This window comes from Neopsephotus bourkii, unplaced genomic scaffold, assembly GCF_033783945.1.
Source record: "Neopsephotus bourkii isolate Nb327-2 ecotype Australia unplaced genomic scaffold, CSIRO-AGI_Nbou_v1 NB_364, whole genome shotgun sequence".
Classification (NCBI taxonomy): Eukaryota; Metazoa; Chordata; class Aves; order Psittaciformes; family Psittacidae; genus Neopsephotus; species Neopsephotus bourkii.
Window position 1 is genome coordinate 107,230 of NW_026900870.1, and position 23,701 is coordinate 130,930.

At 41.9% G+C, this 23,701-nt stretch overlaps 1 protein-coding gene across 5 annotated transcripts in view; it reads left to right on the forward strand.

Moving 5' to 3' along the window:
• LOC133209782 (AP-1 complex subunit gamma-1-like) overlaps positions 1 to 23,701 on the forward strand; it is a 70,453-nt gene that overhangs the window by 17,828 nt on the left and 28,924 nt on the right. For 3 of the 5 annotated variants that reach the window (XM_061348587.1, XM_061348586.1, XM_061348585.1), the window contains exons 3-11: positions 5,780 to 5,904; positions 8,429 to 8,570; positions 9,599 to 9,695; positions 13,152 to 13,228; positions 17,518 to 17,613; positions 18,107 to 18,187; positions 18,439 to 18,537; positions 22,237 to 22,292; positions 22,906 to 23,019. In XM_061348587.1, the coding sequence (XP_061204571.1) occupies positions 5,780 to 5,904; positions 8,429 to 8,570; positions 9,599 to 9,695; positions 13,152 to 13,228; positions 17,518 to 17,613; positions 18,107 to 18,187; positions 18,439 to 18,537; positions 22,237 to 22,292; positions 22,906 to 23,019 (887 nt within the window). The remainder of the gene's footprint in view (positions 1 to 5,779; positions 5,905 to 8,428; positions 8,571 to 9,598; positions 9,696 to 13,151; positions 13,229 to 17,517; positions 17,614 to 18,106; positions 18,188 to 18,438; positions 18,538 to 22,236; positions 22,293 to 22,905; positions 23,020 to 23,701) is intronic. The other 2 variants (XM_061348588.1, XM_061348589.1) reach the window with 2 other exon arrangements.

The window sequence follows — 23,701 nt, forward strand, 5'->3', positions numbered from 1 at the left end:
TACTGAGTAAGAGCAAGTGAATTTGTTTTTTATCCTGTTCTTAACACCTCACGTAGCCAGGCTCCCTGGTCCAAGAGAGAAACTTCCTGTCACAAGAATTAAGACTAAGTATGTTAAGAGCTTCAAGAAGAATGAACAACGTTAAATAAGTGTCATCTAGAATATCTACATTTGACTTATGCTAGGAGCATGTTTAAATTTTATTGGGATTATTTTATCTTGTTACTTGAGTATTTAATCCCATATATGAAAGGTTAGACCACATATCTAATAATTTTTCAGTTTCCGCTTTGGTCAGTAATGGTAAATTACCTCTTTACTCTCAGTGGATGAAGTATAAATCAGGTTATTTAATACTTGTTGCCAGGGTTGCTACATCTCAGAATCATCAATGCTGACTATTTTGGGAATGGGCTACTTCGTTTGATGGCCTTGTTCTCATGTAGTTTATCAGCTATGCTTTCAGGAAGGTGTAGGGCCCAAGGCTGAAAAGAGATTTTAAGAAGTATTCTCAAAGTAAGTTGTACACCTTTGTATGTCCTCAATGCTTATAACTGGAAGAAATCTTTCAAAGTGCTAATTTGTGTAGATGGACTATAATTCACATGAGTTGAGGACCTGTTGAAGACGCTTGTGGTTCCAGCAGTGAAGTCTTGTAGGTAAGTCAACATTGTAGACAGGAGGTTTCTGAGAGGGACAGGATAAATATGCAGGAAATATGTTTTAGTGAAAAAAACAGAAGAGTGCCATAGGCTGTGCTAGACAGCCTCTCTTAAAGATGTAAGCAGAGCTGACTTCAGCTAAGAGTGTGGATGGTGTAGCCAGTAATAAAAGAGAATTTAGAGAAGGTGTCAGAAGTAGTGAATGGTTAATCTACTTCTTTCCATGCCAGGGATCCTCAACTTTGACCCATGATGTGTTGTACAGAAATCTGAGCATGAGCACCATGTTTAGTCAGTGCATGCTGAGGTGCACCGGATGGCAGACTGTCTGGATCATGTGCAAAGGCCATTTGTACAAGCTTAAAAGTTGTCAGGCTGTCTGGGCAAATGGTGAAATAACTTTATTAGTATTGTCATTATTTCTACTTGCAAAAAGGATCCATTTGGAAGAGAACTCACCAGCCTTTCATTGAGTAAATTTCAGTAATATCTTTCAAATTCAAAAGTACTAGAAATATATCTTGCATTATCTGTTGCAGTCATTAATTTCCTTCTGCTTTTTCTTAGTCATTTGTCTTCTGCCTTTGGCTCTTGCACTGTAGCTTAGATGTCATCAGTTCTACACTGGTTTTGCAGGGGCTTGTATAAGAAAGTGTCTTGTAAATGTGGGGCAGAAAATTGGTTCAGAGGTGCGTTATTCTCTTACAGACAGCTAACTTTAAGATAATTTTCCAGATACACTAGAAAGAGAAGTCTAGTGTTCTGTACCTTATTCCTGGTTGATCTTGCCCATTGTGCAAACTCAGTTATCCTTGTGATCTTACTGTTCAGAGGTGTTTCTTTATTCTATATTTTCAGCTCCTTTAAACCTAGCAAACTAAACTTTTTTTTTTCAAGCTTTTTTTTTTTTTTTACCATTTTGCCACCTTGCACTAGCTGAGTGTTCTCATATGTGAAAACTTCTTGCATAGTTGAGTTGTATGTTCTGATGCCATGTAGGTGTGTTGTCAGTGGCATTACTTTCTCTGGCACTTCAGTTTCTTTACCAGTATCCTGTACAACTTTACCCTCCTGATTTGTGTGTGCTTCTTGTATCTCACCTGTCTGTTACCCTGTTCAAGCTTCCCTATAGCTAGGGACCATGAAAAGCTTTTCATGACACCCTGTATTTTTGCCTGTGTATGACCCCTGTACTTCCTTAAAAATGATCAGTTGCGAGCTTTGTCTGACCCCTCCTTCAGCCCGCTACGTACACTGCCTTGCAGCCCCAGATAATTTGTAAAACAAGCTTGCAAGATGTGTTTGCGAGGGATAGAGCTCTTACCTGCTTTGAGAAGTCATTTCTGCTACTTCCTGGCTGGAAAGTAGATATTGATTATACTCTGTTATCTGTCAGAGAAAAATATTTGAGTGTATAGTACTGTGGTTGATGTCTTTTTGCAGTAAGAAAGTGTTAAGTTTAAAAATGGGTTACCAATTAAGACACATAGTTACCACTTGTAGTCAGCTGATTAATTTATCTTGGGGATCTCCTTCATGCTATTAAACACAGTTGATGTTTCTACATTGTTAAAGGGAAGCTTGTAGTGGCTACAGTGCATATGGTTTTAGTCAGACTTTAGGGGTTCAGCTAGATGTTACAGAGCAACACAAAAACTTAGCTATCTCTGTATCCTGGTTTGCTTAGCTAGCAAGTTAGTTACAGATACTAATAAACAAAAACTAGTTTTAGAATCATAGAATCACAGAATGGTTTGGGTTGGAAGGGACCATAAAGTACATCCAGTTCCAACCTTCTGCTATGGGCAAGGACACCTTCCACTAGACCAGGTTGCTCCAAGTTCCATCTAGCCTGGCCTTGAACACTGCCAGGGATGGGGCAGCCACAGCTGCTCTGGGCAGCCCATGCTAGGGCCTCACCACCCTCACAGGGAAAAACTTCCTAAGATCTCATCTAAACCGACCCTCTTTCTACCCCTTAAAGCTATTACCCCTTGTTCTATCACTACATGCCCTTGTTAGGACAACTTAGAGAGCATGATCCTCTCTCTGGTAGGTAGATACCATTTAAGCCTGGTTCAGAAGTTTCCAGTGCATATCAAATATGACGTATAATCTAGATTTTCAGATCTTTACTATTTTGTTTTTAATGATGGAGCTCTTGTTCTATATAAATGTTATGTTTTCCTTTTCTGATTTGTTGTGGTTTAAGCTCAGTTGTAAATCAGCCACACAGTCCTTGCTCACTCCCCCCCCTTTCCTCCCTCTGCTCCTAGAGGGATGGGGAGGAGAATCGAAAGAATGTAACTCCCACGGGTTGAGATAAGAGCAGTCCAGTAACTAAGGTATAACACAAACCACTACTGCTACCACCAATAATAATAATAAGGGAAATAACAAGGGAAGAGATACAATACCACCCGCCGACTGATACCCAGCCTAATTGAGCAGTGATCTATCCCTTCTGGGTAAGGCTCAGTTTACATCCTGGGCATGATGTGCTGTGGTATGGAATACCTCTTTGGCTAGTTTGGGTCAGGTGTCCTGTCTCGGCTTCCTTCCGGCTTCCTCTCCTCCCTGGCAAATCATGAGGCTCAGAAAGTACTTGGTCAGACTAAACATTTGAGCAGTAACTAAAAACATTGGTGTTATCAGTGCTATTCCAAGGCCGAAAGTAAAAAACACAGTGCTGCACCAGCTACTAAGAAGGAGAAAATTTGACGGCTACTGCTGAGCCCAGGACATGATTGGATATAAATGATGCACATTTATGATGGGGCTACAGAACTGATGGACACTGGTAAAGCAGTTGATGTCATCTACCTGTATTTGTGTAAAGCGTTCCCACACAACATTCTTGTCTCTAAATTGGAGAGACATCAATTTGATGAATGGACCACTCAGTGGATAAAGAACTGGCTGGAGGGCCGCACACAAAGAGTTGTGGTCAATGGCTCAATGTCCGGCTGGAGACCAGTAACGAGTGGTGTCCCTCAGGGATCGGTGTTGGGACCGGTCTTGTTTAACATCTTCGTCGCTGACATGGACAGTGGGATTGAGTGCGCCCTGAGCAAGTTTGCTGATGACACCAAGCTGTGTGGTTCGGTTGATACGCTGGAGGGAAGGAATGCCATCCAGAGGGACCTTGACACGCTTGTGAGCTGGGCTGATGCCAACCTCATGAAGTTTAACCATGACAAGTGCAAGGTCCTCCACCTGGGTCGGAGCAATCCCAGACACAGCTACAGGCTGGGCAGAGAAGAGATTCAGAGCAGGCCTGTGGAGAAGGACTTGGGGGTGCTGGTCAATGAGAAAATGAGCATGAGCCAGCAGTGTGTGCTCACAGCCCAGAAAGCCAACCGTATCCTGGGCTGCATCAAAAGGAGTGTGACCAGCAGGTCGAAGGAGGTGATCCTGCCCCTTTATTCTGCTCTCGTGAGACCTCACTTGGAGTATTGTGTACAGTTCTGGGGTCCTCAACATAAAAAGGACATGGATCTGTTGGAACAAGTCCAGAGGAGGGCCACGAGAATGATCAGGGGACTGGAGCACCTCCCATATGAAGACAGGCTGAGAAAGTTGGGACTGTTCAGCCTGGAGAAGAGAAGGCTGCTTGGAGACCTCATAGCAGCCTTCCAGTATCTGAAGGGGGCATATAGAGATGCTAGGGATGGACTCTTCATTAGGGACTGTAGTGATAGGACAATGGGCAATGGGTTAAAACTTAAACAGGGGAAGTTTAGATTGGATATAAGGAGGAAATTCTTTCCTGTTTGGGTGGTGAGGCCCTGGAATAGGTTGCCCAAGGAGGTTGTGAATGCTCCATCCCCTGGCAGTGTTCAAGGCCAGGTTGGACGAGGCCTTGGGTGATATGGTTTAGGGCGAGGTGTCCCTGCCCATGGCAGGGGGGTCGGAACTTGATGATCTTAAGGTCCTTTCCAACCCTAACTATTCTATGATTCTATAAAGCCACATATCTGGTATATCTGAGGTCAGTCATGGAAGACCGACAGTGTCTGGCTACTTCAGGATGGAGGAGCTGCTAATGACTTTCCTGCTGGCTTGCTGAGAGCTTTGGGCAGGTTGTTTAAGCTTTCTTTGCTTTCCATTTCACCAAAATGGGAATAAAATATACTTTTTAAAATGCATTGAGGCCTAAATGAGTACACATGAAAATTCAGACTGGTTCTCCTCTAGCTAAGAAGTAGTTTAAGCTAATTCTGTCTTTCTGGTGGTTTTTGTGTGTGTGTTTTGGTCCTTTTTTTGTTGTTTTGTTTTGTTTTTTTTTTTTTGTGGTTTTGTATTTTTTTCTTTTTGTTTGTGTGTGTAGGTTTTTTGTTTGCTTTTTTTGTTTGGTTGTGATTTGGAGAAATCTTCAGGAACTTGCCAACAAAGTTTAAGTTGACAAGCAGGTAATCTTTTATGTGGTGCTGGGAGACACAGGAGATAGCTCCTCCTAGTGTGTCTCTCCGAATTGCCAAACAAGCCATTCTTATATAGTCACTAAGGATGTATATTCATTATGTACATACATGCATATTCATGAGGCCACTTTTATGTATTACATCATTCTTCTAGAAAGTTTCCCCGCATGCATACAAAAATGTGGTGGTGCTCTTTGGGGGTCGTTTACTTCTTCCAACAATCTTCATCACTTCTGGCAGTCTTTGAAGCATGTGCTGTAGATAATGCTTACACCAGCTTAATTGGTTCGGTAACACTACAGACATAATCATCTTGTCCTTCTACTTATCAGTTAGCTTACCTGCAGCCCATCCTGGACACCTAATTTGAGCTTCTCTTTACCTTCACGTCCTGTTTTTCTATCCTGTTTTTCTTACGCTTATTTTTGTACTAAGGTCATAAGGACCTGAAACTATGCCAGCTACAATGGTTTATCTTATACAAGGATTCTCATTATGTTCTCTAACTACACTCTGTTTTGGTTTTTTTTTCTTCTGTGAAACATGTACCTCAGGTATTTTCCATTGCTACTGTTACAAAGCCATCAAACTTAATGTTACTTAGAACTGATTTTACTTATTTACAAAGGTTTGTATTTCATTTTGTGCCACCTTGTCTCACTTGGTTTTGGTTTTTTTTTGTTTCTTTTCCAGTTGGAGTGCCTCAAGCTCATTGCCTCTCAGAAATTCACAGATAAGCGCATTGGGTATTTAGGTGCCATGTTGCTGCTGGATGAGAGACAGGATGTTCATCTTCTTATGACCAATTGCATCAAGAAGTAAGGGTACTAGCTGTCCATCAACACATGCTTTGAGGTTTCAGGATTTGAAATTATATTTTGACTGCTTTGGTTTTGGGTTGGGGTATTTTTGTGGGGTTTTTTTGTGTGTGTGTTGTTTTTTTTTCCCCTCTCCTGTTTTAGAAAACTGGTATCTCCGGTTTGTTTCATGCTGTTGACCATACAAGACCGTTCTAATATTGTACTGTATCGGATGATCCTGTTTAGCTTCCTTTGAGGGAAGAGAGTATAAAATTGTATTGGTCCTGAAGAGGTGTACGTGACAAACAACACTTCATGGAACTAGTGTTGCAGAATGGTAGCATGTGTTTCTGGAGGTCATGTGAAGATAAATAAAATCGGGAAAATGAAATGACCACAGTAAGATGCTGGGCCAGTGCAGAAGACCTCTAATTGTTGCAAAGAACTCTTTTCTATTTCTGTAAATTAGTTCTCTCCCGGTTTGCAGTGAGAGAGAACCAGGTGAGCAGTAACGCAGTAAAGTATCAGTAAAGGTCCATGCACCTTCTAAATTTGATTGAATCAAGTTGTTCTTTAAACTTTGTGGGCTGGACTGGCTATCGTATGTCATAGTCACATATATTGCTGCAGCCATGTTGGCCTGGGTTTGTTTACTTGACTTCTGCTGATGAGCTCTGAAGAGTTGTCTGATTTTCAGGATCAAGGCAATTTATCCTGCTTTCTTTTTAAGGTTGGCCTAATGGTCTTGATGAATAGTTTTCCTTGGAAGCAAGGTGGCAACTTGGGATTTGCTGTCTGCTTGGCATCGTGCTAAAATCAGATGAGAGGATACTACATAACTAACTTTTTTTTTCTTTCTCTCAGCAGAATGCTGTTCAAGTGGGACTATTTTACATTATAGTTTAGTAGATGATTAGTGCATTTCCAGTAACATTCCTTTTCAAGATGGATGGGAGTAAGAGTGGAATAAGTGGATTCTAGCTGATTTAACCAGAGGTTTGATTGGTTGGGTGTGCTGTGTCTGTTTTTATTATTTACTTTTAAAGCATAAGCCTTACAGATATTAGCAAGTGAAGTTTTGATCTTCAGTTGGACTGTGGCCTCAAAGTGCTTGTAAAAAAAACTTGAGAAAACTTCAGGCCTGAGGATCTGCTAACTTTCCACCTAGTGTCCAGGAGAGAAGAGACATTTGGCTAAAGATTTTTCATTGAAGTGTCATACCTGTGAGGTTCTTCTATTAGAAGCAGGCTGCTAGGTTAACACTTCTTTTGATTATTTATGTGAAAATGAATTTGTGTGGTAAGGATGTAGACAGTTTGAACTGGAAATGGGTCAGACTGAAGCTGAGCAGAGCGGGTGGACTGCTCCCCACCACCTCAGTGGATTGTTTATTGCTTTCTCCTTTGGCTTTTGTACCTACTTGTTTGTCTTACTTTTATCTAGACATTAAGTTATTTGATTTATGGTATTGTCTTTCATTATTTAGATTGTAACCTAGATTTTTGGTAGAAAAAAGTAAGCGCCCTTGTGAAGCACATACTTGCTATATACACAGTTTTATATAGCTGCCAAAAATCTATTAAAGGAAGGAAACAAAACCCCCATTTAGTGGCTTGTGCTACCTGTTCTTTTGTCTGCATGTTGTCATAATTGCTTGGTGTTACAACCAGAATACTGTCTGGCTTTTCTGCATGCTGTGAGCATTTGGTTACATAGCACTCATTTCCCCAGCTTCTCCCAAACCAGGAACCATACTTCTTACTTTCTTCAACACTGATCCTGGATACTGTGGCAACACAAATACCAAATAGTCAGATGGAAATGTAGTGTAGAAATTGGTTTTAAAGGCTGTTGGGATTTTCATGTGGAAGCTGTATTGCTTGGCACATAGTGTAACATTGGTAGCTGGCCTCATAAATAGCATCTACTGTTAGGTGGTTTAACTTCTCATTGACTACTTTTTGCAACTTCCTTAAGCATAGGAATGGCTAGGATTCCTAAGCAAGGTTCCTGCATGGATTATTTTCCAGGTGTGTGAGTGGTGGAATTTGTTTTTTGACTCAGGACAGGATATTTTTACATAGATTTTCTACACTGTTAGGTTTGTAAATGCAGAAGGTAAAGTCTGTCCTAGAGCATGTTTAAACTGGGACAACCTGCAGGATCACTGCAGGACTGTACTTCATGGTAGGTTCCTTTCTGCATGCAAGTTCCAAAATACAGCATTTTGTCTTCAGAAGTTTTAATGGAATTGTGTGGTCTTTCTTCTTCTCAGCTCAATCCCTAGATACCCGCCTGATGGTTTTAACCAAGTATCTTTATAACTGGGGTTTCTAAGTAGAAGTGGTAGCAAACCCTGTGGTACATGCACTCAAAGTTGCTATTACTCCGAATTCATGCTCCCACATAACTGAGAATCTGGAGATTTCTAGGCAAGGTGTGCAGCCAGTTAGATGACTGCAGGTACAGATGCCTTTTCCTGTGTGTTCGGGTTCTCTGTGCATGCTCATTAGCTTTTTTCTATTTCTTTTTCCTTTTACAGTGACCTTAATCACAGCACGCAGTATGTACAGGGGCTGGCACTCTGCACTCTTGGCTGCATGGGCTCCTCAGAAATGTGCAGAGACCTTGCAGGAGAGGTGGAAAAGCTCCTCAAAACATCCAACTCCTATCTTAGGAAGAAGGTACATCAGGGAACTTTTAAATACTTTGTTATGGATTAAAACTCAAGATTGATTGGATGCCTTGTGAATATCTGGAATACTAGATGGCTTTGATCACACTGACTATTTTCCCAGTGTGCAAGACAGAGGTCAAAGCTCCTTGTCTATCTATAGCAGGAACACGCGTAAGTCTCTAAAAGACAAGCTTCCAACAGGAGAGGCAGTTGTTTTTGTTTGGATAGTCTCTACCAGTAGTATGTGTGAGAGAAAGGTTAAGGGCTTGAAACAGGCAAATGATTATAAGTTGTCTTGTTTCCATAGCAAGTGTGTCATAGCATCTGCAAAGTGTAATCACCCTTGTTCTTTTAAACTTAATTGTTCAGTTTTGGGGAGGGTGAGGATCAGTAGGATTTAAGAAGAGCTGCATACATGTTACTTCTTTGTCTACTGCTGGATCTAGAGAGAGATTGGAGGGAAAGCAATGCTAGGACCTCAGTGCACTTGTCCCTCAAGCAGCAGCAAAGCACAGTGACTCCTATTGTTTCTGTACCCTAGAAGAAGTAGGCACATTTTTTTGCAGCATACTTTGTTTTTCACGGGACCCATCACCTGTTGTAGTTATTTTGTGGGGAAGGAGATGATATTCAGGGGAAAGAAAATGAGCTATAATTTGATATAAATTTAACTGATTGCTTCCAATGCATTATGCCCTCCCTAGCAACAGGAAGACAGACTGAAGTAGCCTTAAAAGGCAGAGCTGCTTTGCAGTTGGTATCACTTCTGAAGTGAAAAATGTAAAAATGAGCCATTGCTAGTGGGAGTATTACTTTGTAGCTCCGTGCCTTCACCCCCTCACTCATAGCAGTTTTACTGAACTCTTTGATGCTCTTTAGTATCTCTTGTGGTAGAGAGATGGGAAAATGTGCCATAAACTTTCCAGAACTTTGTATATCATGAAATTTGTGATAGATCGCACTGTGCTAGATGTTCTCAAAGCATGTATCATTGTCATTACAATATGTACTAATAGAGCTATTTTTCCTATACAGGCAGCATTGTGTGCTGTTCATGTTATTAGAAAGGTTCCTGAACTCATGGAGATGTTCCTGCCAGCCACCAAAAACTTGCTGAATGAGAAGAACCATGGTAATACCTGAGCTATATATACCTGGCTAATACATTAGCCAGGCTATGCCATTCTTTATGGAATGGTGCACTTGCTACCTAAGTCTTTTGTTTGGAGGGAACTTTTGAGGTGTATTTGTATGATTTGTTTCTTCCCATTTCTGTGTAGTGAAAGCAAATGTCATTCAGAAGGAAAGGATGTGTATGACTACTAGTCAGCAGGACATTTATGTGGCATAAGTGACAAAAGGAACTCTTTCACTCAAATGTTTTTTGATAAACTTCAGAGTAGATGGAATGGGAAAGTTTCTGATTTTTGTTTTGGTTTTTTTTTTTATTTATTTATTTATTTTAAATCCATTTCTCTCCCTAAAGTGACTTTAAAGTGCACTTTTTAGGATTGGAGTGTTTTTATCTATGTTCTGTTAGCATAGGACTGTGGGATTCTTTGACGTTTTAGCAGGCATTCCCAGGACTGAGATACCTTTATCACTGTCAAGAAAGAGTCTTTCTTTGGTGCTGTTTTCCATCAGAACTACATCAGAAAATAGATTCTCATTTCAGTGTTCCTTTGTGAGTTTATTCTATTTTAATTCATTTTCTTGTATAAGTGTTTCTAGATGATTATTTAAAGATAAATTCTAATATTAAAGAGAAATTCTAATATTAACACCTTGACTAATTTGTATCAAGCCTAGTGCTCACTTCCCAAAGTCTTACTCCTGTGGCACATATGCAATGAGCATGTGCCTTAAAAAAAGTAGTTGTGTGTACAGTAGATGTCTGCAGTGCTGAAAACCCACTATAGGGAGAAGTTCTGTCCCAAGACAGGGTAGTTGTAAATGCCAACAGTACTAATGTGCCACAGTAGCTTTCTGAGAAGCTATTGGTTTTTGGGGTTTTTTGTCTCTTCTCTCCCCACTCCCCCCCCACCCCGCATGTCTTGTAAACCTTTGAGGTACAGGATAGTTTGCATGTGGAATGTGGCTTATGTGGTGCAGCTAGTTTACCTTGGTTTAAAACATGATGATCAGAACATTCAGACCAGGCACTACCTCAGATAGGCAGTGTCTGTAAGACTCTTTGTCAGTAAGTGATGCCTACGTGATTCATCTTGTGGTAGCATGAGATCCTCTGTCTTATGCAACTCTGAAAAGCTTAGAGCTGTTCTGTTCCTTCTGTTCCCCTTTTAAAGATGGGGATGCTCTTATTCAAGCCTTGGGCAAGCAGAGAATTGAGTCTAGGTTCACCAGCATTCAAGAACTGGATTATCCTTTCTTCTTTCCTTATCCTTAAAAATCAGCATCTCCCTTCCAGTAGCTTTAGCCATGGGCTTTATGTTGAGCTTTCTCCGAAACATAATATATATGAAACCCTTTAAGCAGACTTTTGGGAGGTCTTTGTGATAAGTAAGCGGTATCAGTGTGAAGAAAGCTGTGACATAAGCTTTATAGGTAGATACTTATGTAATTCAAAACATTTTTTTTTTATAGGACCTGTAATAGGTCAGAAAGCTGCATAGCTTGTGGAATATAAATGTTGTCATCTCTGTAGAAAATGTTGCTTAGTAAGCAAGCTTCTGGTATCTTTCTGAGTCAGAAGCTTAACACCTACAACTCAATTGTATGCTGGCGAGTGAAGTTGCTAAGCCACTGTCCATCATATTTGAAAAATCATGGCAGTCAGGTGAAGTTCTCAACGACTGGAAAAAGGGAAATATAACACCTATTTTTAAAAAGGGGAAAATGGAAGACTTAGGAAACTACAGACCAGTCAGTTTCACCTCTGTGCCTGGCAGGATCATGGAGCAGATTCTCCTGGAAGGCATGCTAAGGCACATGAAAAACAATGAGGTGGTTGGTGACAGCCAGCATGGCTTCACTAAGCGGAAATCCTGCCTGAACAATTTGGTGGCCCTCTATGATGGGGCTACAGAACTGATGGACAGTAGCAAAGCAGTTGATGTCATCTACCTGGACTTGTGCAAAGTGTTCAACACTGTCCCGCATGACATCCGTGTCTCTAAACTGGAAAGACATCAATTTGATGGATGGACCACTCGGTGGATAAAGAATTGGCTGAATAGCTTCACACAGAGAGGCCAGTGGCTCAATGTCCAGATGGAGATCAGTAATGAGTGGTGTCCCTCAGGATCAGTGTTGAGACCAGTCTTGTTCAACATCTTTGTTGGTCACGTGGACAGTGGGATTGAGTGTGCCCTCAGCAAGTTTGCCGATGACACCAGGCTGTGTGGTTCAGTTGATAAGCTGGAGGGAAGGGACCTTGACACGCTTGTGAGGTGGGCTGATGACAGTCTTATGAAGTTTAACCATGCCAAGTGTACGGTCCTACACCTGGGTCGGAGCAGTTCCAGGCACAGCTACAGGTTGGGCAGAGAAGAGATTCAGAGCAGCTCTGTGGAGAAGGACTTGGGTGTGTTGGTCGATGAGAAACTTAACATGAGCCAGCTTCAGCGCATGCTCGCAGCCCAGAAAGCCAACTGTATTCTGGGCTCCATCAAAAGAAGCATGACCAGGAGGTCAAAGGAGGTGATCCTGCCCCTCTGCTCTCGTGAGACCTCACTTTGGAGTACTTTGTTCTGGTGTACTGGAGTTCTGGTGTCCTCAAAAGAAGAAGGACATGGAGCTGTTGGAGCAACTCCAGAGGAGGGCCACAAGGATGATCAGGGAGCTGCAGCACCTCCCTTATGAAGATAGGCTGAGAAAGTTGGGGCTGTTCAGCCTGGAGAAGAGAAGGCTGCATGGAGATCTCATAGCAGCCTTCCAGTATCTGAAGGGGGCTTACAAGGATGCTGGGGAGGGACTCTTCATCAGGGACTGTGCTGATATGACAAGGGGTAATGGGTTCAAACTTAAACAGGGGAAGTTCAGGTTAGATATAAGGAAGAAGTTCTTTACTATAAAGGTGGTGGGCATTGGAACAGGTTGCCCAAAGATGTGGGTAAATGCTCCATCCTTGGTGGTGTTCAAGGCTGGGTTGGACAGAGCCTTGGGCAACATGGTCTAGTGTGAGGAATCCTCTAATGTGAGGCAGGGGATTTGGAACTAGATGATCTTAAGGTCCTTTCCAACCCTAACCATTTTACGCTTCTAATTAGTATGTCTTTGTAGTGTTCTGTGTTTATATATAATCATAGAAGGATTTGGGTTGGAAGGGACCTTAAAGATCATCTAGTCAAACTGTGTCTGATACCATCTGACTGTATATTTAACATTCAGGTTTCTTCAAAGTTCCACTCCTCTTTTCATTTGGCTATTACCTGCAGCTTTAAGGCACTGGTATGTTCGTATCTGCTTTCCATTTGGCACAGTGGCAAACCCAAATATAGATACATTGGATTCAAGAATTATTTTTTTTTTTTATTTTTTTGTGATTTCCTGTTGTTTCCTTATGATCTTTGAAATATATCTGGAGCCAATGAAATTAACTTAAATGGAGATACTTTTTTACCTTTAGGTGTTCTTCACACATCAGTTGTCCTCCTCACAGAGATGTGTGAGAGAAGCCCAGACATGCTTGTACACTTTAGAAAGGTAAGTGTGAACTGATAATACTGTAAAGTCAATATTAATGGATTTGTTTGTGGTGGGTTGAGGATTTTTTTTGGGGGGGGGGGGGTGTTGTTTGTTTTGGTTTGGTTTTGCCAGTGTGTTCTCTTAGTCTCCCTAGTGTTCATGTCTTAATTAAATCCTTGCAACTCTTTGGGTTGAAGAAGTCTGCTTGTTATCAGAATTAAAAAAAAAAAAGAAATCATTAAATTTAGCTATTTTGTGTGTATCTAGTCCTAATCTCCTTCAGTAAGTTGGGTAAGTTACAAAACATCAGTCTTAAGACTATGCAGTATGAAGCTCATCCTAAAGTTAGATTTAAAATGTCCTCTATGTTCCCTTAGGGTTTTTTCCACTCTTTGTAGTTAATTGCATAGTGACATTGGCATCACACATGTATTAAACATAAAGAGGCAAAGATAAAAAACTGAGGCTTGTGCTGACACCTGAATATCTTAACCACAGGCACGCAATTTTATAAACTCAGGTCAAAAATACCACTGGAAGTTCTAGTTGTGTAGGTAACTCACCACTGGTGCATGCTATATTGTATCATTTATCAATCTAACTTAAGGGGTTTGATAATCAGTGTTACTCTTCCTCCTTTGGTTAGGAATGTTTGTTTCTCCTCCCCACCCCTGAACTTCCTTGTGTTGTTTGTTGTAGTTTGCTGTGCAGTATTATTGCTGTATCAAAATTTCTGAAAATTGCATTGTCATTCTGACTTCTTGGTCAAAGAAGGAGAAATTTAACAAAGCTGGTACAACAGAACTGGCTGTTTGCTGTTTTGAAAAGTATTAAAGGTGCTTATTTATTTGCATGCCCAGTTTATTCTTCTTCCTTGGCTTGTCTGTATCATTAGGGATCTCAAACAGTACATCCTTTGATGCATCTTAGCATTTTGGCATGCATCTTCCCTTGCCCTGATTGCATATGTCATGGTTTAAACCCAGCCAGACAGCTTTTCACTCACTCCCCTCTTTTCCTTCCCCCTACTCCCAGAGGGACGGAGAGAAGAATCAAAAACAATGCAACTCCCACGGGTTGAGATAAGAACAGTTTAGAACTAAGGTATAACATAAACCACTGCTGCTACCACCAACAATAAGAATGGTAAAGGAAATAACAAGGGAAGAGAATACAACACCTCAGCACCAGCTGACCAATAACTCCCCCCCCCCCAGCCTGACCAAGCACCGACATATACCTCCTCCAACCCTGCAGTCCTCTCACCCTTCCAGGTAACAATCCATTACAATCTGGGCATGATGTGCTGTGGTATGGAATATCTCTTTGGTCAGTTTGGGTCAGGTGTCCTGTCTCTGCATCCTCCCAGCTTCCTCTCCTCCCTAGCAGAGCATGAGGCTCGCAAAGTCCTTGGCCAAACCAAAACATCATTGTTATCAGCTCTGTTCCCAGGCTGAAAGTCAAAACACAGCACTGCACCAGCTACCAAGAAGGAGAAAAAAGACTGCTACTGCTGAACCTGGGACTGGAAGTGGGACTAGGGTCATCTTGAAGGTAGCTTCTAACTGCCTTCTAATTGCTCAGTTATGATAGTGATGGGAAAAGAGGGAAGAGCTGAGTCCACAAAATTTAGGTACTAGGTACATTCTTTTCTAGTTCTCCCTTGTAGTTGTTTATGCTGTGAATGGTATTACATGGATCTCTCCCTAATGCCTGCTTCATCTGTTTTGTCTCTTGTCTGTTTGGAATCCTGCTGTGTGTAGAATGAAAAGGTAAGAATTAATTCTTCTAGATGGTGCATGCTTGCATTGAATCTGTAGATGCTTGTCACTTGTGAGGCAGTGCCTCTTAGTGCCACATTTGTGATTGATTGCCATATGCTTAGGTTGATTGTATTTGTGTAATGCTTTTTTGCGCTGGTCTTGTCTTGTCACTAAACCTCTATGCCCATGGCAGATCTGATTCGCAGTTGTGGCCTTTTCCAAACATGACTTTGTTTTCCTCAAACTCACTCTCATTTGAGGACTTCTTTAGGAATTTTTTTGTGTGCCTAAGCCAACTGGAGCCCTGGGCTTTTTTCTTATCAAAACCTGAGCTTTATGTTTTGCCTGAATCATGGGGCAACTTTGGATGATTTCCAAAAGGGAGCAGGAGAGACTTGGCCACCTGTAAGTGGGCTTACTGTGCTGCAAAGAGCTACCAAGTACAGCTGCACTGTTGGTGTTTTTCATGGGTGGAATCTGACAGCAGAAGATGGGGAGGGATGGCCCTCAACCTGTCTCCACGGCTGTAATGTTTCTCTTTGTTCTGTCCTCAGTCCTGGTAACTCTTGCATGTTAGAAGGAAAAAAAAAAAATAAAAAAATCAGGGTTCCAGGAATGTTCCACCATGTCACTCCATTTGTCTTTTACTCTTTCTTGAGGAAAGATGTTACAGCCCCCTTTGGTTTCCTCTTTAAGGCAGATAATAAGAAATGTATGGTTCCTTTTTGTTTGTGTGTTTTATGAAATGCTTGTTTATAGAGGGTTATGTAATTCCTGAACAATGAAGGTAGGAATAAAAAGAGATGATGGGGGAACTCTGCTGGTTTTCTTCTTCCACTGTACCTCAAATGTACAGGAATTCAGCCCAGAAAACATTGCCTATTTAGTATTTCCACATGCAGCTGTTGTGCTCTTTAAGTCACATTGTGCTTCTGGCACCTTCTGCTACTATTTGTCTTGAATCTGAAGCACCTTTGTGATTTGATGTTGTTAGAAGTGGCATTTTACTATAAGCAATCTCTGATCTGGTAACAATTTAGACTGAATGCAATTCCTGACCTGTAGGCATACAAGAATGCAGAAGCAGCCCATCTCAAGGATGGGAAAGTTGGTGAAGTCTTAAAGGTGAATCATTGGAAAGGGTTTTGTAGAGAACACACAGTTGGAAAGAAACTTTATGAACAGTGTGAGTTGATACAATTTTGTGCTCCCAAATCTGGCATAATAGCAGTGCTTCCATCAGTTTCTCTGTTGCTACGCAGAACCCATCTAACAGTGGTGAAGCAAAGAATTTGGTCACTTTAGTGTTGCTGCTCTTGCCAAGAAGTTTGTGATGAAGAGAAGGGAGAATAGACCCTGGAACTACTTGTGGGAGTCTAACAATAGAGCCCTGGGGGAAGGCTGGAGGGAAATCCATTCTCTGCCCTTTTTGGAAACTCTTTGAGAGCAAGCAGTTCACAAAGCTTTTCTTTCTAGAAGCTAAGTTGGATGGAGTGTCAAATAAAGTAATTATTAATAATTTAATCATAGCAGTACAGTACTTGAAAAGATCAAAACACTTGACTATGCCTGATGCTTCCATGGAGATGCATGCTAAGAATTAATCAGGAGCTAATGTAGAGCCCCCAGGCAAAGTCCTAGAATTGTATCATTTTTATAGTCCCAGTTGATCCCCTTCTCACGAAGAGAGGAATTTAAGTTGGTACTTCCTCTCAGGTCTCAACTGCCAAGCTCTGGCAGATTTAGTACTTTAAAAATACAATATGGTGCTCAGGACACAGCTTAACTGTTTCTTGTTGTGCCCTAGCTAAGCTGTAGGCATTTATGTAACATCAGCTCTAGGTGTATGTCGTGGTTTGAACCCAGCCAGACAGCTTTTCACTCACTCCCCCCCTTCTTGCCCTCCCCCTATTCCCAGAGGGACGGAGAGGGGAATCGAAAAGAATGCAACTCCCATGGGTTGAGATAAGAACAGTTTAGTAACTAAGGTATAACACAAATCACTGCTGCTACCACCAATAATAGTAATGATAAAGGAAATAACAAGGGAAGAGAATACAACAACCCATCACCAGGCGACCGATAACTTGCCCCCCCAGCCCAACCAAGCACCGACCGATACCTCCTCCAACCCTGCAGTCCCCTCTCCCTTCAGGGTAACTCCCAGTTACCTCCTGGACATGACGTGCTGTGGTATGGAATACTTCTTTGGTCAGTTTGGGTCAGGTGTCCTGTCTCTGCTTCCTCCCGGCTTTCCTCCTCCCTGGCAGAGCATGAGGCTCACAAAGTCCTTGGCCAAACCAAAACATCATTGTTTTCAGCTCTGTTCCCAGCCCGAAAGTCAAAACACAGCACTGCACTAGCTACCAAGAAAGAGAAAAATGACTGCTACTGCTGAACCCAGGACAGTGTACAGGTTGAACTTTGTGGAGAAATCCATAGACTCACTTGATTTCAAATATAAGATTTGTTCTTGGACCTGTACTTAAAAGTTGGGGTGAGGGAAGAAACAGCACCCTAATAGGACAACTCTCTGCTTAACAGCTTGTTCCCCAATTAGTTCGTATTCTGAAGAACCTTATAATGTCTGGATATTCACCAGAGCATGATGTGTCTGGGATCAGTGACCCCTTTTTGCAGGTAAGAACTGATACAAACTGATAGCTTTAATTCTAGCACTGTGTTTTGAGGCTTAGGTATGATGAGGTCAGTAACTCAGGGCAGCTGTGTTGATTTTAAGATTTTTGTGTCTTTGTTAGAGCTGATTGTACAGATGCTCTTCATCTACCTTAGTGAAAGACACCTGCTTTAAACAGCAGTTGTAGTGCCTTATATTATGTGAAGTTGTGACAAGGGGGGAAGCAGCAACATGTGTTGGTCTTGCAAAGTTGTGCCAAGTGGGTAATGGGGATACTCAGCAGTTCTGGTTGCTGGGAAGAAAATAAGCACAGCATAAGACTGTTCTTTTTGGTAAAGGTCATATTAAGGATAAGCATTTTGCTTAGGAATGGAAATCAGCAGCTTATTTTGCTGATTTGCCACTCCTCAGGAAGTGTCCTGGGCGTTTCATGGCCCCCAGGTAAAAAAACACTGCTATCCAGTGAGCATTGTTTTGCTTTATTTTGTCAAACAGGTACGAATCCTGCGGTTACTAAGAATTTTAGGACGAAATGATGATGATTCTAGTGAAGCAATGAATGATATACTTGCACAGGTGAGGTCTGCAAGGTCGATGAGCAGCTTAAACTTTCTCTTTTGGTTTCTTAGTACTTTGGATTGAGCAGCACTGGTGAGGATACAGTGGCTTCCTGTGTTGGGTGGAATTTTGCTGTAAGATACACATGTTCATAGGTGTGAAGCTTGTTTGCTAGGGGTTGGTTAATTTCACCACATGATCTGTGGAACAGTGCAAAGGGGATCTGCTTTGCATTCATTGGACTTACTGATACTGTTTATTTTCTCCAGGTTGCCACTAATACAGAAACAAGTAAAAATGTGGGAAATGCCATTCTCTATGAAACTGTGCTGACGATTATGGACATAAAATCTGAAAGTGGGCTCCGAGTAAGTTGACTTTAATATGCACAACCAACACCCCACCCCCCACCCACCCCTCCAGCTTGCATTAGAATAATTTGTGTAGAGGACATGAAACAAAGTTGTTTTGCCAAACATAGTGTTGTGGTTTAAGCCCAGCCTTTAACTCGGAACCATGCAGCCGCTCGCTCACTCCCCCTTCTTCCCCTCTCCCCACTCCCAGAGGGACAGGGAGGACAATCGAAAGAATGTAAATGATTGACAGAGCATGAGAATGAAAAAGTACTTGATTGGGGTAAGCATTACTTAGCAACAACTGAAAATATTGATGTGTTATTCATCACTGTTCTCAGACTAAAGCCGAAAACAAACCAAACCAAAAAAAAAAAAAAAGCTCTGAAGGAGAAAAATGACTGCTACACCTGAACCCAGGACAATATCCACCTCTTATTCCATACCATTCACATCATTCTCAGATCCTGTATTTTTCAATATACCATTACTTTTTGTCTTGTGTGGTGTATATATATACACACATATACATACACCCACACACAAGGAGACAGATATCATTCCTTAGTCCATGGGCCAGTCCCTATAAAGCTGATGAATTCACCCAGTCCATGATATTAGGCTCCATCTCTTGTAACAGTCTTTGAGGGCAGGAGAGATGGTGTGTAATGTTGGATTGTTGCCTGCTGATGACACTGCTGAGTTCATCTGGTCTCTGCTGAGCTTGTCTGGTTTCATCAAAATTCATTCCTTTTTGGGGTGATGATTGAAGGAAAGGCAGGGTCAGTCGCTGGTGACCTGAGGACAGTTCTGCTGCTGCTGGCTTTTCCCATGACTTTATTTTCTGCTCATGATCATGACAGCACATCTCTCCTTTTCAAAGGCCAGAGTGGTGGAGATGGGCATCTAGCTGATAGGCTCTAGAAGTGTTATATAGCAGGCAACAGCATATAAATGAGGTCATTGGCTGTTTACCCTCAAGATTAAATCCCCTTGAGGTATACACTGGATTTCCCCATCCTCCCATATTATCCACCAAGTATATTCAGGTCCCTGAGCAAAAGCAGTCCCACAAGTGGGTTTGCCTTGACCTGAAGCAGGAATAACTCAGACTGTCTTCCCCAGCAAATTCTTTATGTGCACCACAGGAACTTTATCCCCCTCTACAGTATGTAAAAGTTCTGACTGGGCTGGATCAGCCCTGTTGACAGATCCCCTAGTGTTGACCAACCAGGTGGCTTTTGGTAAATGTGTACCCAATGTTGTTAAGTCCCACCACACAATGCTTATGGTGACTGTTTTTATAACAGCCCATTGTACTGTTCGATTTTCCCAGAAGCTTGTGCATGGTAGGGGATGTGATATACCCACTCAGTGCCATGCTCTTTGGCCCAGGTGTCTATAAGGTTGATCTAGAAATGAGTCCCGTTGTCTGACTCATATAGTATAGAGTTGATGACCATGCTGAGAATGGATGCCAGCCCAGTTTCATGATCAATGAGTCTATTGTATTACAAGTCGTTATCATAAAGTACATCAAAACAAAAACCTTAGCCCAGGCCCTAAAGCTGATAAACACTAAAACAGTGAATCATAGAATAGTTAGGGTGGGAAAAGGACCTTAAGATCATCTAGTTCCAACCCCCCTGCCATGGGCAGGGACACCTCGCACTAAACCACGCCAACCAAGGCTCTGTTCAACCTGGCCTTGAACACCGCCAGGGATGGAGTATTCACAACTTCCCTAGCCAACCATTCCAGTGCCTCACCACCTTAACAGTAAAGAAGTTCTTCCTTATATCCAATCTAAACTTTCCCTGTTTAAGTTTGAACCCATTACCCCTTGTCCTATCACTACAGTCCCTAATGAAGAGTCCCTCCCCAGCATCCCTATAGACCCCCTTCAGATCCTGGAAGGCTGCTATGAGGTCTCCACTCAGCCTTCTCTTCTCCAGGCTGAACAGCCCCAACTTTCTCAGCCTGTCTTCATATGGGAGGTGCTCCAGTCCCCTGATCATCCTCATTCTCTCCAACGTATCAACCGACCCACACAGCTTGATGTCATCGGCAAACATGCTGAGGGCACACTCAATCCCACTGTCCATGTCACCGACAAAGGTGTTGAACAAGACCGGTCCCAGCACCGATCCCTGAGGGACACCACTCGTTACTGGTCTCCAGCCAGATATTGATCCATTGACCCCAACTCTTTGCGTGAGGCTATCCAGCCAGTATAGATCCACCGAGTGGTCCACCTATCAAATTGATGTCTCTCCTATTTAGAGACAAGGATTTTATTTGGGACAGTGTCAAATGCTTTGCACAAGTCCAGACAGATGATGTCAACTGCTCTACCCCTGTCCATCAGTTCTGTAGCCCCATCATAGAAGGCCACCAAATTGTTCAGGCAGGATTTCCCCTTAGTGAAGCCATGCTGTCTGTCACGAAGCACCTTGTTGTTTTTCATGTGCCTTAGCATTCCTTCCAGTAGAATCTGCTCCAAGATTTTGCCAGGCACAGAGGTGAGACTGACTGATCTGTAATTCCCTGGTTCATACTGGCTTGCAAGTAATGTACGACATGGTGAAACTGTAAGACCAAGTGCAACAACTCCAAGAGCAACTCAGTAAGCATTGTGATGAGTGACTATTAATTTGAAACAGTGAATGCTTATCACAAATACTGTTAGACACACTGGTCAGATCTGTCATAACCTCAACCCATCATGTGCCCCACGTTGGGTGCCAAAAAGAACTGTAATTCAAGCCCAGCCGGTAATTCAGAACCATGCAGCCACTCACTCCCCCCGTTCTTCCTTCCCCTGCTCCCAGAGGGATGGGGAGGAGAATCAAAAGAATGTAAATCATACAGGTTGAGATAAGAACAGTCCAGTAACTAAGGTATAATACAAAACTACTACCACCACCAATAATAATAATAATGTTAAGGGAAATAACAAGGGGAGAGAATATGAAACTAAAAGGGGAAAAGGAAAACAATTAACACAAGTGATGCACAATACAATTGCTTACCTCCTGCTGACTGATACCTAGCCTGACCTGAGCAGCAATCTAGGCCTTCCAGGTAACTCCCTCCACTTTATATAATAGAGTTTCTATACTGGGCATGATATTCTGTGGTATGGAATACCACTTTGGCTAGTCTGGGTCAGGTGTCTTGTCTCTCCTTCCTCCCACCTTTCCGTGCCTCTCCTCGCTGGCAGAGCATGAGACTGAAAATGTCCTTGATTGGAGTAAACATTAATTAGCAACAAATAAAAACATTGGTGTATTATCAGCATTGTTCTCAGACTGAAGTCAAAAACACAGCACTGCACTAGGTACTAAGAAGGAGAGAAATGATTGCTACAGCTCAACTTGGGACACATAGCTCTTTAGTTGCTTCTAGATAAGACTGTAGCCTGTTCAGAAAGTGATATTTGATTTTTGGTAGTTTTTGTCTTCTTTTTTTTTTTTAATTAAAAAATACAAAAGCAAAGCTTCCTGCAGACTATGTTCTTTTGAGAGCAGGAGAGAGCCTGTGATGTGTTTGTCTTAGCTTTTTCTCTGTTTAGGCAGCCTCTTGAGTTTTGTTATGCTTTTGGTTAAGAACTGCATTGGTAAATGGGACACATTGTTTTTAAGATAATCTTGAAATCATGGAGATGACTAGGAGCCTGTATTGATCACTGACCTTCTCTAATTCTCTCTGTAGGTGTTGGCTATTAACATCCTGGGCCGTTTCTTATTAAACAATGACAAAAATATTAGGTAAGTTGTATGAAGTATGTTTTACCAACACCCGCTTTCAAATGTATGAGAAGCCATTACATAAAGATTATGCTGCAGTAGAGCTTTTCAGGAGATCTCTTTGGCAAGTACTGTTGTTGGGGTTATTGTGACTGTCTAGCTTTCTTCTCTCTTGGTGCATGGTTTTCTCTGCAAATCTTCACTGTGGACCTGCCATTCTAAGTTGATGAGTCTGGGTGTGTGCCATCCCATCTCTTAGTATTCTGATTGCAAATCCTGGTATAGGTAGAAGACTCCAGCCTTGTGAATTACACTCAAACTAGCTTGAGTTGCTTAATCTTCAGAGATCTAATCTTTAATTGCCTTGTTTTTTTCAAAATCTTAGTGAAGACTGGGCAGCTGACGTGAGCCCAGGAGTTGGGACGGGTGCCTGTCTGGGCAGCGGGATGTTGTTGGGCTTGTTAGAGTTGAGCATGGTAACTAACCTTTGAAGATAGGCCAGGCAGTCCCCTGGAAGATTCCCATTTGTTACTGAGTACGAAAACCCTGTTCTGTTGCAAAATAAGACTAAGTTCTGTGCATAGGAATTAAATGCCTACTGTCAAGGATTCATTCCTGTATATCGTTATCTCAGATATGTAGCTTTGACATCATTGTTGAAAACTGTACAGACAGACCATAATGCAGTACAGCGGCATAGAAGCACTATTGTCGACTGCCTAAAGGATTTGGATGTCTCCATTAAAAGGTAATTGAAATATCCATTACATAGACTCTTAAGGTTGACAGCATATGGAAAGTGAGCAGGACAAAGGGGAGGGAAAATGGCAATAATCTTGGGGAACTGTGAGACTAGTATTAATGCACTGTATGGTTCATACTTCAAAGAAAGTAATGAAGATGTAAAAGCAGCCTCCCAAAGAAGGTGCCTGCACATTTTGAGCATGTAGGATTGGAGAAAAAAAATTAAGTTTGCCTGAATTTTTCCAAATGGAGTCTCAATGGAGATCAGATTATGTGCTCACAAGATGGAAAGTCTTCATGAAGTATGATCTTAATCAAAGCTACTCTGACATGCTCCATATTGCTGCTCTTCCAAGATGAACAGACAGTGCCATGTTATCTTGAAGCAGCACTAAGCTGTCCAAATAATGTATTCTAGATGAATTTTGATTAGGCAGTGGTAAAATTCAGACTTGACTTGATTGTTCAAATAATTTGCTTACATCTATGTCCTGTTATGCATTCTTGGTGTTCATTCTTTGGTGTTGGTCAGAGCAATCCCAGGCACACCTGCAGGTTGGGCAGAGAAGAGATTCAGAGCAGCCCTGTGGAGAAGGACTTGGGGGTGTTGGTCGATGAGAAACTTAAAATGAGCCGGCAATATGTGCTCACAGCCCAGAAAGCCAACCGTATCCTGGGCTGCATCA